This window comes from Hibiscus syriacus, unplaced genomic scaffold (assembly GCF_006381635.1).
Source record: "Hibiscus syriacus cultivar Baekdansim isolate YM2019G1 unplaced genomic scaffold, ASM638163v2 tig00110467_pilon, whole genome shotgun sequence".
Classification (NCBI taxonomy): domain Eukaryota; kingdom Viridiplantae; phylum Streptophyta; class Magnoliopsida; order Malvales; family Malvaceae; genus Hibiscus; species Hibiscus syriacus.
The window spans coordinates 730,182-745,170 of NW_024062749.1; the positions used below are offsets into that span (position 1 = coordinate 730,182).

The 14,989-nt window shown below is 32.6% G+C and overlaps 1 protein-coding gene and 1 pseudogene across 1 annotated transcript; one reads left to right on the top strand and one right to left on the bottom strand.

Moving 5' to 3' along the window:
- Nucleotides 1-2,329: 2,329 nt before the first annotated feature.
- On the bottom strand, nucleotides 2,330-5,144 carry LOC120127288 (annotated as a pseudogene).
- Nucleotides 5,145-12,280: 7,136 nt separating this feature from the next.
- Nucleotides 12,281-13,878, top strand: LOC120127236 (transcription factor MYB61-like). Its single transcript, XM_039145190.1, has 3 exons — nucleotides 12,281-12,637; nucleotides 12,707-12,836; nucleotides 12,924-13,878. Exons 1-3 carry the CDS (start codon nucleotides 12,505-12,507, stop codon nucleotides 13,735-13,737), a joined length of 1,077 nt encoding a protein of 358 aa, XP_039001121.1. The 5' UTR covers nucleotides 12,281-12,504; the 3' UTR covers nucleotides 13,738-13,878.
- Nucleotides 13,879-14,989: the final 1,111 nt, after the last annotated feature.

Sequence of the window (14,989 nt, forward strand, 5' to 3'; positions counted from 1 at the left end):
TTATACACATTAAAAAGATAAATAAAATAATCATTTAAAAATGAGGCTGACTAATTTAATATTGGTTTAAAAAAGTACATGATATTTTTTATTAGTATTTGAAATGAACAGGTATTAGGGTTAGCATAATGTTTCCCTATTGTCCAAAAGGGGTTAACGTCTTTGGTATGTAGCCTTTATCTTTTGGCAGCTGCAACAACGTCGTCTTTTTACACATGTTTAAGTAGATTCTATGGCCTGCATGTTTCGGCATGCCAACATCTTAACCCCAAATTTATGCTTACCGGTATTGTGTTCTCATCATTGCTTTACACAAATTCTTTAGGCTTTAGCATCCAACTGAAGCAGTAATCTTTGGGACTTTGGACCAGGAAGATGAGAAAGTGTAATTAAGGATGGTACCGGACCAACCAGGATGGATCATTTTTCTTATCATTTCAAAATAAAATTGTCAGATCTATCTAATTTCGACATATCTTGATATTTGATGATGTTTCACCAATCTTAATTTTAAGATAAAAGTTCATTACAAATCTATTTTTACTCAATTCATTTTTTTTCATTTTATTAGACAAGATAAAGAGATTATTCATATATATATATATATATATATATAATATTTTTATTATAGTAATTGTTTAAATATATATGGAGTATTATAGTAATTATATAAATGAGTCAAATTTTATTTATCCTGAATCTTACTAGATCTCAACCCTAATGTAGCGTTTGGTTCGCAAGAATTCCTTGGAATTGGGAGGAATTGGAATCCAATTCCACCACTTTCCTATGTTTGGTTTAAGTTTTCAAAGGGAATTGGAATCCCTCATGACTTCAACTTTCCATCAAACGAGGGAAAGTGAATTCCATCCATTCTATAATGGAATTCAATTTCCTTGTTGGAGGGAATTGAAATTTGACCATACTACTCTCATCAATCTTTTGGTAATTTATTCATATATTGAATAAAAATATTTTTTTATTATTTCGGGTCGGGTTTCTAATTCATATATTCAGGTTGGGTCGGGTGAAACTTTATTTTGGTCGGGTCGGTTTTTTTAAGTGTGATATTCGGGTCGGGTCGAGTTCGGGTTTAGGGTGAAAAAGACCCGACCCGAATATATATATAATTTTACCTTATATATTTAGGAATAATTACAATAATACCCCTCTATATATAATTTTTTCAATTAAGTCACTGTTTTTATTGAATAAAAATAATTTTTTTATTATTTTTGGTCGGGTCGGGTCGGGTGAAACTTTATTTTTGGTCGGGTCGGGTCGGTTTTTTTTAAGTGTGATATTCGGGTCAGGTTAGGGTTTAGGGTGAAAAATACCCGACCCGACCCAAAAAATATATAATTTTACCTTATATATTTAGGAATAATTACAATAATACCCCTCTATATATAATTTTTTTTCAATTAAGTCTGTTTTTATTGAATAAAAATAATTTTTTTATTATTTCGGGTCGGGTTTCTAATTCATATATTCGGGTCAGGTGAAACTTTATTTTGGTCGGGTCGAGTCTCAGATGGAGGTTCCCTTGTTCTCGGGTCGGGTCGGGTAGACCAAAAACCCGACCCAATCCGATCCATGGCCATCCCTAATTGGGATGATTTTAACTTATGATGTTTATTAGCATGATTTTTATAATTTATTGAAATGAATAATCAATCAATAAAATTAAAATTTAATATTTTTTTAAAAATTTTATAATATATTGCTACATGTAATTTATAAAACAAACTAAAATTAAACAAAAAAAACAAGAAGGGCAATCATATCATTTTACATTACTGAAATCAAATTCATCTGACATGTCTGCGAACCAAACAGAGTATGGAATTGGATTCCAATTCAATTTCCTGCCAACCAAACAAAATATGGAATTAGATTCAAATTCTTATCATATTCCAATTCCCTCACAAACATTTCAGCGAACCAAACGCCACCTAACTCTCTCCCTTGCAAAATTCGTCAATTAACTTCGTTAATGTTACGTTCATAACAGCCTTGTTTCCATTGTTTTTCAATCCTTATTCAAAGCAAATTTATTTAAAATCCATCAAGTAGTTTGGATTTTATTATCTTTACGTAACACACAAGAATTTAAATTCAAATTTATTAAATGTAAAGTATATAAATCAATTAAATTAGAATTTCGAATTTACCGTCGCATCATCTATCAGTATAAAGAAAGTAGAGTAAATTAATTGATACTACTGAAGTAGTAAATATAATGTATTAATAACATAATGAAATGAAAGACAGGCTGTGGCGGATACAACGTTATTGCAAGTAATAATTGTAGAATGAATCCGTATTCGCTACCATAAGAAAAAATTACAGACAATAAAATTTAAGGACTTAGTCTTGCCGGAGAAGATGAAATAAATAGCTGAAACCTAAATCCGTGACAACAGCAGCAGAATTCTGGAATTAGGGGAACATGAATGAAATGGAACATACCAACAGGAAGAATTTGCTGCTGAGTCTTGTGTCTCTGTAATCAAGCATTTAATGACATTAAATTGAGTTCTTTTAGGCCCATCTCCTCAACCGTAAGTTCGAAAACTAAGTTTTCCGTCCGATGAGTCTTGACTTAATGTAATAAACAGAACATATTTAGCAGCGATCGGTGCATGTACAAGCATTCTGAATTACCCACAGTGTTACATGAATGGCAGTTATCACAAGATGGTCGTTACTGGTACAGCATTCATAATTATGCGTCTGCAAGTATCCGGCTGTTTGACTCCTTGTTCTTAGCTGGTAACCCAGAATTCTGCGTTGCTGATCCCTTGGCTGGAGCATCAACTAGTTTTAGATTCGACAAAGCATCAGCCAAGTATTGATCGGATCCTGCTGTATCACTAACCCCAGTTTCGGGATTTAGATCCTTAAGGTTTTCACTTCCAAATTCTAGCTCCAATTTCCTGAATTCCTCTTCAATATCTTCGTCATCCATGTCCAGATACGGAGGTGATACTTCAACGGTTAAAGCTGAACATGTAACAACATCATCAAGAGAGTATGCATTACACTACATAATGACAACTAATTCGCATTCAGAAAAACTACAAAAAATGTTAAAAAGGATGGTTAGTAACTACTACCTAGAGCCTTTTCAACTTGCTTTTGTGAATCAATGCTCTCATCGAGTTCTTCTAAACAAAGCTGAACTTCTTCCACGCTTATCTTATTCTCCTTTATAGCTCATGCTCCAATCTGGATTGCTTCAGCTACCTGCAATCAGGGAGTAATACGTCAGCTTATTCACTATTTTCCACTGTCAGAAACTTAGCAAACCAGCTTTCTCGAAAGCTAAAGCCAAGTTCATTAAGCCTCACTTCACTAGCAAGTTCACCATTTTGGCGTGGCTTTTGAACCACATAAGAGAATTAAAAGCTCAACTATGTTGTGTTTCTATCAGAAAAGGAAAGTTTAATTTGCAGTTGTTGACCTTTTTCGTTGATTCCGCATTAGCAATAACACTTAAGACCTCTCCCACTCTGTTAAGAAGTGAGTTACATTTTTCTCTATTCTCAGTGCCCAACTTCATCTCCCTCGGATGCCTCAGGGCCAATTTCTTGTTCCCAGACTTCAATGAAGCTAACGCCAATTGTCTTGACCTGCAACGAGTAAACTCAACCATGAGAGCAACAACCTAGAGTTTAGAGACACTGTGCATAATAGAAATTAACTGCCTGGAAAAAAGAGAAAAGCATATGGCACAACCAGTGTTAAAATCAATACTGTGTTTGCCATTCATATAGCCAAATGATTGTCTGAATATCTTCTTGGTTCAAGAGAAAGTTAACTGAACTTCCGAACCAGTTGGCATAGTGCAACTGACTAGCGTCCTAAATGGTTTGATCAACTCCTTATCAGTGTTCTTACCCAGCCATTAAACATCTTCATATGCATTCAATCAAAATTCACATTTTCACAGGCATGAACTCTGAAGCAAAAAAATTCAGATTGGCACAAGAACAAAAGAGTAAGAAAACAAAGGTTACATTTCCCAGCGGCGGTCCATCACATCAAGTTGTTGCTGAAGTTTTTCTTGAGTCCAAATCAGGTGGAGAGTGTCGAAATCTAAACTCGAGACGCCGGAAACCACTGCCGAAGAAAGGGAAACTTTTATGCCCTGCAGCACACTATATTTACTCACGAGAACAAAAACATTTGCAAAGACATATAACTCAAGCTGGTTTATAGATACAACAAGCCACACACCTCAATTAGGTCTTTCTTGTTGGTCGAGAAATATCGACCTTTCCCACACCCTGACAAATAACTCAATACTGCATAAGCTTCCTTTCGCCCTCGGCACATACTCTCAAACTACTTCCTTGTAACCATGTAATTCGAATTCCAGTGACTTTCGGACAAACACTTAACTACATCATCAGCTTTCTCCTAAGAACGATTAAATTAAAACAACTTAATATTCCAATTTTTACTGGATGAAATAGTACTTGTCACCAAAAAAATGCATTACAAAAACCTTCAATAATGTTGTAAGAAGGACACGATCTTCAAAAAGAATACTTTCTGGAGTAATTGTTCTGTTCATCAAACTTTTCACTTTGTCAATAATTGAGATATTCTCCCGGTGTAAGGATCCGCCATGTCCGAAATTCGGGTTATTTCACCTTCATTATACATCATAAACTGGAATGTTTCTCAAAATAATCAAACCCAAAATTTCCATAAACAAAAAAGTTTATAGTTCTCCTTAAAAAATAAACATAATTTAGCTCACCAATACTTGTCAATGCACAAAGGAGTTAAGCCTCCTCTATTTAATCACTCATTTTTCACCTACAAATAAACGAATTTATAAGTAAAATGAAATGATAAATTGGAGAAGCCAAAAGTAAGTAGGGAACTGAAAAACCTGGGAAGGTGAAATGATGAAGCACCAAAGTGGCGGGAGATATTTGTGATCAAAATTTTCCAAAACTGGAATTTGGGTTCCCAATCGGATATTTGACCACAAAACGCTTTGAATCGGGCTGTTGCGATCAATTCCTCGTCCCAATCGGGTACTTCTTGTCTTATGAACTCCTTCACAGATTTCGAATCCATTTTCTTCTTTAGCAACTGAAAATAAATTCAATTGAACTCCCGCTAAACACGATGGTATTTTTCTTACCAGTTCCCTCGATAAATTTTCCTGAGGCGATTTGGATTGTGAAGCGTATCTAGCTTCAGGGTAAACTAATTCAATTATCACTAAAGTTTAGGCTTTTATAGAATTTACTATTAGACTTTAAAATATTCAATTTCAACACTAAATTGTAGTTCTGGCTTCAATATAAACACTAAACCGCGAAATTGTCAATCAAACATACATATTTAGTTAAGATTTTAAGTTTTGAATTTTCTTATTAAGTGATCAAATAGAATGGACTTAATAGTACATCAAATATAATTTCACTAATATCCAATATAGCATATGTGAAATCATTAGGGAATTACAATGAGGATTTAACACAATTAATCTCAAATCCCATTATCCAAAAGTTGATACTTCTTGTCAATTGGGTTGTCATTGTGTCCATTTTGTTCAAGGACATGTAGATTATGTCCATTAATGTCAAATAACCTAATTCTTCTGAATAATATGGTTCGCTAATATCACCATCAACTCCACTCCAATTGCTTCTTTTTTATTATCAATTTGCTAGATGTGGCTAATTTTTATGACTCACGTAATAGAAAAGAATCTCAAAATATCACCATCTGTATAGGACAATAATTTGGTTTGCACCTTCTTCATGTACGAGAAAAATAAAAATCCACGTCTAGTTGTTCCCCCCCCCCCAATTACTTCTTCAAATCATTGCCTTTGGGGTCATTTTAAACAAGCTCGATCAATTAAATCTAATAATAAAAGAATTTCTTAATTATATCGAAAATGATTCTATCGCAATCCGGTTCAATATGTTAGATCGTGTCATTGGAATATAAACTACAGTTAATATTCATACTTCTCTTAGATATTGTTACCTTCAAGTACACCTTTACAGAAATCTTTTTCTGGGTTAACTGTAAATTTCATCACTCAAATTTGATCATATTCCTTTTCTTTGTCATCAAACTTTAAGAAAATTTTAAATTGATCATTCAACTTTTATATTATTTCGTTTTTTTATTCTTATATCGTTAATTATTTAACGACGTTATGATAAGAGATCTTTCTTTTAAAAATTATTATAAAAAAACCTCTCAAATTTTCTTATAAATTTGTGGAAAATTCATTGAAATCTTCATTCCCAAAATTTTAACCTAGTTTTTTATATTTTGACATTGGAACATTATATTCCAAATCTCAATAGTGGATCAATGGAAAAGGAGGATACGATCAATATATTCTCATTTTATAATAATTAAACAATCAAAATTGTATATCAAAATCGTTTTTCATTAGATTTTAGACTGAACATTTGCGAGTTTTAAAAATATTTAAAAAAAATAAATTGATAGAACGGTCATAAGCGATGAGACGAATTCGTTTGTTTCTAAAGTAATAAGAGAAGACCCTAAAGTAATAAGAGTTACAAAATTATTTGAAAGATGATATAATGGAAAAAAAAATGAGATGTCTTCCATGTTAGTTAGAAAACATATCATATTATCTTGTTATTTTTTATTTAACTCTCAAATCATGAAAAATAAAATGACTTAATACAAATGATTCTTCAATTATATGGTATTATTTTGAGTCCATCGACTATTAAAAGTTACAAAATGATCCACCGATTATAGGATACGATTTTGTTGAGTCCACCAACTATTAAATTACAAAATGATCATCTGACTATTTGTTTAAAAATTGACAGCATTTGAGCTGTACGTTAATATGTTGTCTGAGATATGATAAAATTATATTTTAATGATGCCTACTAACACCGTTGTTGCTTTCAAACAATGACTCGATGCCATAATATTTCAAGCATTAGCTCGATGACATAATGTAAACGAAGTGTCGATCCACAAAATACATATCCAACAATTTTGTGACCAAAATTTATCATATCTCAGTCAATAGGTTACTAGTGTATAAAATAGAAATTTGTTTATTCGATATGTTTCCAATATATTCTTTTTGTTATATTATAGTCCATACAACTCAAACAATCTCTAATTTTTTAACGAAAAAAATGAATTTGAAACATATGAATAATTTAGTGATCATTTTATAACTTTTAATAGTCGAGAACTCAACAAAACAACATTATATAGTCAAAAATCATTTTGTGAATTTTAATAATCATTTGACCTAATAAAATAATATTCTATAATGAGAGGATAATTTGTGTACCTTACCTTAAAATTTAAATAATTGAATTAAATAAGATTACGGTCAAAACTATGTGATGAAAAGTATGAATTTACTAACTAAAATAAGAATATAATACCAACTAAATATGGAAATGAATGAATGAATTGATAAAAAAATAATATTTCGATAGGGTAAAGACGACATATAGGACAAAGTATGTAGGGGCAGATCTGATCGGACTAGATGAGAGGTAGGGCAAAGCAGTCGTGTGGACAGTGATGCTGCTGCAGATGAAGCTTCTTGCGAAATGCTAATGTTAACCAATGGTGGTGGTATCTGGACCAATCACGGTCTTGGTATACGTGGCAACTTCTGGGGAGTTTTGGTTTAAGCGTTGAGGTCGGTCGAATACCATATGGTATCCGGAAAGTGACCCCAATGAGAAGACACCACGATCTCTTGCTACTTGCCCGACCGTACCTGGCTTCCCTATTACTTTCAATTTGGTCCCCATCTTTTAATTTTTTTTTTAAAGATGGATACTTTGTATTGAAGACACCACCCCATAGACCTCATTAAAAAATTTATCTAAACCTATTGGAGGGAAAAGAGTATACCATGAGGTGGAATAAAACAAAAATCAGAATTCACAAATAACAATCAATATAGCACTCCAATCCGACCCACGAAATAATTGGATCCGTGCTACAAAGAAACTACACTGCCTGAGATACAAATTACCAAGACACATCTAACCTGATGAAAAGCAATAAGCTTCAAACGAGAAACTAAAACCAGCCGTAAAGAAACACATGTGGAAGGACTGAGGAAAACTAGCCACAAGAACTCCTGCGTCAAGGACCTAAGCAGAACACAACAAATGCAACATAAAAGAGAAACCTCGGACTTCATCCTACATCCTGGATACAAGGGAGCTTCACTAGCCACTCAAAGATCAAACGGAACTCTAGTGTGCAAATCCAGCAACTCAAGAACGAACAACCAGAAGGACTAAATGATGGAGCCATTAACGCTATAACAACAAGAAGAACTCAACACAAAGCTCTTCGAAAGCCTCCAAAATTTGGAGTGCCCATCTTTTAATTGTAATTGTATAAATTTGCACAAACTAAGTGATCTAAATGATAAATAACTTATTATTATTTTTTGAGAACCTAAGTTTAAATACCATAAATATTAAGAGTGTAAGCACATTCATTATCAAATGGTTAAAAATTATTTTTAAACATATATTATATTTTATTTACTCTAAATCAATAAAAAAGAATTGGACGAATCCCCTCAGTCATCGTTATCCTTTTCAATACTTCAATTTAATCCATATTTGACTGGCCAAATTTTGATGGGAATAATAATTGTTCGATTATCTGAACGTCTCTTGAATTGAATAATAAATATTAAAAATATATATTTTTTATAATTTTATAATTCTTATAAATTAAATATTATTTAGGAAAATAAAACTGACACATTCTGAAAATGCCACGTGTCAATATATTCTTTACATTGTCAATTAAACAATGTGTAATAAAATAATATTTTAAGTATCAAACCGGAAAAAAAATATATGAAAATTAAAATGGAAAATTGTATCAAACAACACTCATCATTTCCAATAATGCAAAAATTAAGAGTTATTATTGAGTCACATAACTACTCGATTTGACTCTCAACACATGATTTCATTTTCAATTCAGTTCAATAAGAATATAAAGTACAGTTTATAGAAATTGAAGTGTCTCCTTTTAAGTTGGAAGTAAAATCACGATTAGTAATATTGTTTAAAATAATAATGGCAGAGAAAATTATTCCTCATTCAAAGAGGAAAAAGGGATTTGTCAACCGTTCCTGTTCACGTGATGTTATATTAAGGTTTTATTACAAAATAAGTATATAGTTTGCATTTTTTTAAATGCTAATATTTATTTTTTTAAATTAATTTGTTATATTTATTAAAAATTTATTACCCGTCATTATGTATTCTAAATCCTGTAAATTTTACTCAACTGTCATTATAAGTGAAAAAACAAAATTAAAACTGATTTTTGAAAGTTGAGTGTTTAATTTCACTTTTATAATTTCAATTTTGTAAAATTAAAAAAAACATAGAGTAAAATGAAAATATTTGAAACTAATTTGTAAAATCTGAACATACTTCAAAAATATCATTATAAATAAACAAGCTAAAATTAAAAGATAAATACTTAATAATTTTATTTTAAATGCAATACCCAAGAGAAATTTGATTAAACATGGGGAATTTTAATTTATTCTTATTTTTATGGACTTTAATATTTGACATAAATGGATTGCATGGTCATGATAATTGACCATCAATCATTATTTTTATAGTAACGCATGATACATCAGATTATCAATGTGGGGGATGGATCAAGAGATGGGGTCTCCAATGATGGATGGCTTGATCATGACCCAATAGACCCACGTATACATGTATTGGGTCCCAAATGAAGAAGGCCCCATTGCTTTGATCTCAATCTCATCCTTCAATGTTGTACTCCTTGTAGGTCATCTCCTATATTTCTTACTCTCTAATTTGTCAATTATGTTTTTGAAGATTTTTTTATTCCTTCAAAAATTAAAGTATATAAAGTATTGTTTATCATATAATTAATTTATCTATAGGTGAGATTTTATCTTTTGTATTTTATTAGAAGTCATTATCAATTTATAAAATTAAGAACGTTTCAAATATCTGTATAAATATGATTTTATATGTAAATATTTTCATTCAAGTTATGAGTATTTACGCAATATATGTAAATTTTATGTAAGACATGTCCATTTTTTAACCCTCTATCTAACTATGATGGTTTGAATACGTAGGATTCATCAACAGTTTTTAATGGAAAATTTGCTTTTCCACGAAACTCGACGTACATGCAATTTGCTAAAAAAAATATTTTTTTCATGCAAACCCTAATCCTAGTTATCTCCCTACTTATTGAAATTAATAATAATAGAGATAAGATGTAGGGAATCTTTTCCATCATATTGTTCTAACATAAACAGGGAATTGCTGAAGCATAGTCTTTGGTCCTGCTCTGTAATGTTAAGTTTTGTTATTTTTTTACGGAATAATAGATTGAATTCGGATATCTCAAAAGGAAACAAACAAAAAAAGGAAATGATTGAATATTTAGGCTGTGGTGATAATATATAATAATAATGAAATCTGTCGGTGGAGGAGTCCTTATGACTATGAGGAGTCTAAATCGGCATACCCAGCCGCCATGATCCCGCACACTGCCTATTACTATGTATGAGCTTCTCCTGTTTTCGCTTTATATCTGATATAGTGAAGGTATATAATTTATAAAATATTAATAAATTTAAATTTAAATTTTTATAATATAGAAATATTAAACTATATATTAAAAAGTTTATGAAAAAGGAAAAGGTCATTGCCTTTGGGATGGAAGATGTGGAAATTCTACGTTTCTCAACTTTCCTGAAATGAAAAAAAAAATCTATCTACTTTGCTTACAAATCTGTCAAAAAGACCAGTTTTCATTTGTTCAAGGAAGCTGTCTGTATAAACCGATTAAAGTAGGTTGAAAAATTAAGCAATTTGCTAATTGTGTTACGATCTGGATTCAAGTAATGGATGCCCTTGTGGATTAATTATTTTGTATAGTTATAGCTTAAATGTATTCTAATTATTAATATGATGGTGTTTTATAATTAATTTTAGTAATGAATATTTATCATATATAATTATAATTGAGATGTTTATAATTATGTTTATAAGTTTGAAAAAGAAAATCGATAATATAATAAATGGGAAATGACGAAAATGGGTATTTAATCATCATCTTCCTTGCATGATTTTGCGACATTTTGGGACCCATAAAAGATGGCGTACAGATCTCTTATCTAATACAATTGTGGCAGATGCAGATGTTGCATATAATGGGCCATGCACACGAATTGACTCCAACTTGTTTTCACCGTCGATCAACCAGATGATACCCTTTTCTTGTCCATCAGTCGATGTCAGCCGTCGATCCCGATCTTTAATCTCCTGCATGGGACCCTTCCAAATAAATGGGGTCCAACTCCAAATCCCAGGAAACCTCTTCATCTGGCTAAACTTCGTAATGATTTCCTTCAACAACAAAAAAAAAAAGTAAGAAAGTACAGTGGTGCTTTGCCCTGCCGTCTGCCGCCATTGATCAAATGCTATGCAAGTAATTGGTCAAATTGTGTAAGAATGAATACCAAAAAAGTTGGTCCTTTCCAAAAAAAATAAATAAAGTGACTAAAGTTAGTGAAATTATACTAGAAAACTAAGGCTGTTGCAGTTTATGCTACTGAAAATTATATTTGGCTGATTTCATAAAAAAAATACAAAACTACGTAGTCACTTTTAGCAGTATGTATAAACATACGTATATGAAGAAGATGGCAAATTTTGCTGTGTTTCTGGATTCTGGTCATTGCCCTGTGAAGAAAGCATTTTTACATAAATGGGAAAGTGTGTTGGTGCAAGGTAAGTCTATACCGATGAGTGGAATTCGTCAGAAACAGGAAATAAATTGTTAATTTCCAAACATGAACAAATCATAATCGTTTTTATAGGGCAATGATGAAACTTTTCAAAGTATCTAGAAGAATTACCCGGAAAAGATCATGGAGTAAAAGAATGAAGGAGTATCCTTCGTTTCATTCACATACAAAGATCTTTTAAAACTCAAATTAAATTTTACTTATTTTAATTATAATATATTTCTTAATATTAAACCCACATACCAGGAAAAGGAAAATGTCCCACCATTCCTGCAAAAGCATCATTTCTCAAGGACTTTTGACGAGACACGTGCAACTCGAGTTATTAACTCAGCTATGAAAAATAAAATCGAAATAAATAAACAGGTGGGGGAAGGGAGGAGGAATCGACAGAGAGAGAAACTATGAACACTTATTGAATGCGACTTTTCTTTCTTCAAACCCTCCTCTTATGTAGTAGTTCAACTCCCTTTCTCAGCTGCCACTTCGTTTTCCACCCTCACCGTACTATAACCCTCTGTTTTTTTCTTTTTCTTTTAAGACATTGTTGATTCCTGAAAATTTCACTTAGGAATCAGTGAAGTGTGTGCTGTTTTTTGGGAGGAAAGGGTCTGGTCATAAGTCTTTTAGTTCATTGTAATTTGGTCGGTCTCGAAATGGGAAGGCACTCTTGCTGTTACAAGCAGAAGCTAAGAAAAGGTCTTTGGTCCCCTGAAGAAGACGAAAAGCTCTTGGCCCATATAACCAAGTACGGCCATGGTTGCTGGAGTTCCATCCCTAAACAATCTGGTAATTTTCTTAAGCATGTATGTATGTATGTATTGATGAATTGCTGCTAAAATATGAATACTTTTTCAGGCCTGCAGAGATGTGGAAAGAGTTGCAGATTAAGGTGGATTAATTACTTGAGGCCTGATTTAAAGAGAGGCACATTCTCTCAAGAAGAAGAAGATCTCATAATTGAACTTCATGCAGTTCTGGGGAATCGGTATAATTATTATTGGTGTTTTCTTCCTCATGTGTGTTTTATGATTTTATTGCGGAACTCTGTAAGAATTGTTTTCATCTTCTTCAGGTGGTCGCAGATAGCTGCACAATTGCCTGGGAGAACCGACAATGAAATCAAGAATCTATGGAATTCTTGCTTGAAGAAGAAGCTTAAGCAGAGAGGTATCGACCCTGTCACGCACAAGCCGCTCTCGGAGGTTGAAAATGATGAAGACGGCAACAAGATTCAACCGACATCTGATGAACAGAACCTTATTGGTTCGACGATAATTGATGGCAGCAATACTCAACCATCTGATTCGGTGGGTCATTTTCAAATGCAGCAATTGAATTATGAAGTTTCACCGTCTAGCTCGAACCCGACTCACTGGTTCACCCAAACCAGCAAATATTTCGATATCGACACCGAGTTTTCTTCAAACTCGATGATGTCAACCCTTCTCCCACCATTGACAAGCGCATTCCTCTCCGACAGTCCTTCAATGGCGGCAACTTACGCAACCCGCCATTGGGTAGCCGATAGTGCCTCGGCAGGCTCAGCTAACAACAACAACACAAGCGCCAGCGCCGAGCTACAAAGCAACGACAATTCCTTCTATGATAACAGCGGTTTCTCTTGGGGATTAATGGAAAACCATGCAGAAGAAACCAAATGGAGTGAATATCTCGACAACCCTTTGTTAATGGCGGCGGCTTTGCAGAATCAAACGCCGCAATCTTTATACAACATCGAGATAAAATCAGAACCATATTTCTTGAATTCATCGCCATCATCAAACACTGTGTGGGGTCAAAGTCAAAACCAAGAGCAGCCCTTACAAAATCCCGATATATTTGGTAAGGATATCCAGGGACTGACTGCTGCTTTTGGACATGTTTAGCTCTTGCATCATTCAGCCTGTTCTTTTGTTGTTGTTTTAGTGTCTTTTACTTCGCCTTGTTGCATGCGACCATGTTTGTGCATTGAAATGTTGGAATTCTATTTGTTGATAAACAAAAAAGAAAAGGAATTCGTTAGGAATCCATGGGTTTTTTTCGAGCATTGTTTTGTTAACATCTTGCTTCTCAAATTGTTTAATAGAAAATGAAAACTTCGAAAAAAAATAATAAGTGTAATGAATTTGAATTGTGTTGATCTTATCTTAACCCACATTTCAAAGAATTAAAACAATCTTTAATACCTTTAATTATGTTTTCAATTGCTTGATTAACACAAAAGGGCGTTACTGGACCCGATCGCTATTCCCCAATCCCCACCACTCGCCCTAGTCTTTGCCCCCATCACGTACACACTAGGATGCGTTAAAAAAACGTCTACATGACGGATTCATGATCCCATTCGATATGATTTTATTTTTACATATAAAACTTAAGTTTCTAATTAGATTAGATCATATTAAATTTTATTTAAAAGTTTAATCAAATTAATTGTATTCAATTTTATGAAATTCTCACCTCAATTCTTTATAATTATTAAAAACACCATTTTATGTATCTATATATTATTAATTAGATTTCAATCTAGATTTATAGTGTATAAAATACTAAATTTGTGATGTAAAGTTATACTTTATTTTATTTTTATGTTTTAGGATTGAATAAATTAATATTTTATTTAATACTTTTTATTTAATAAAAATATAAATATTTTAAATCAGACCAAAATAGTTTTTTTAGAAACGGTTTAAATAAATAAAAGTATTTTTAAGCTTAAAATTAAATTTGTGTCAACAAAAAAATCCACCCTGATCCAGGAGTTGTCCACGGTAACAGTATGTGTTATCCAAAAGGTTTTTTTTTTAAATAAGTTTAATATTTTGAAGTACATTATTTTGTTATTTTGATCGGATAATTACTTTATAATTAAAGAGTTGGAATAAGGGGTCAGGCGATTTTACTGAAATATTACTCTGACATGAAATAATTATCAGTCATGCATCCTTTGGCGTAATTTTATCTATCTAGCGTCTTTTCCGATAAGGCGCGATCGTCATCGGCACCTTTTCGGGGTTTTGTCCGAGCTGACACTACGCCATGAAAGGCATAGATGGTTATCCGCGCCTTATCCGAGCTGGTGCCACGTAATGACGATCCGCGCCTTTCTGGGGCATTTGACACGTATACATAAGGCGT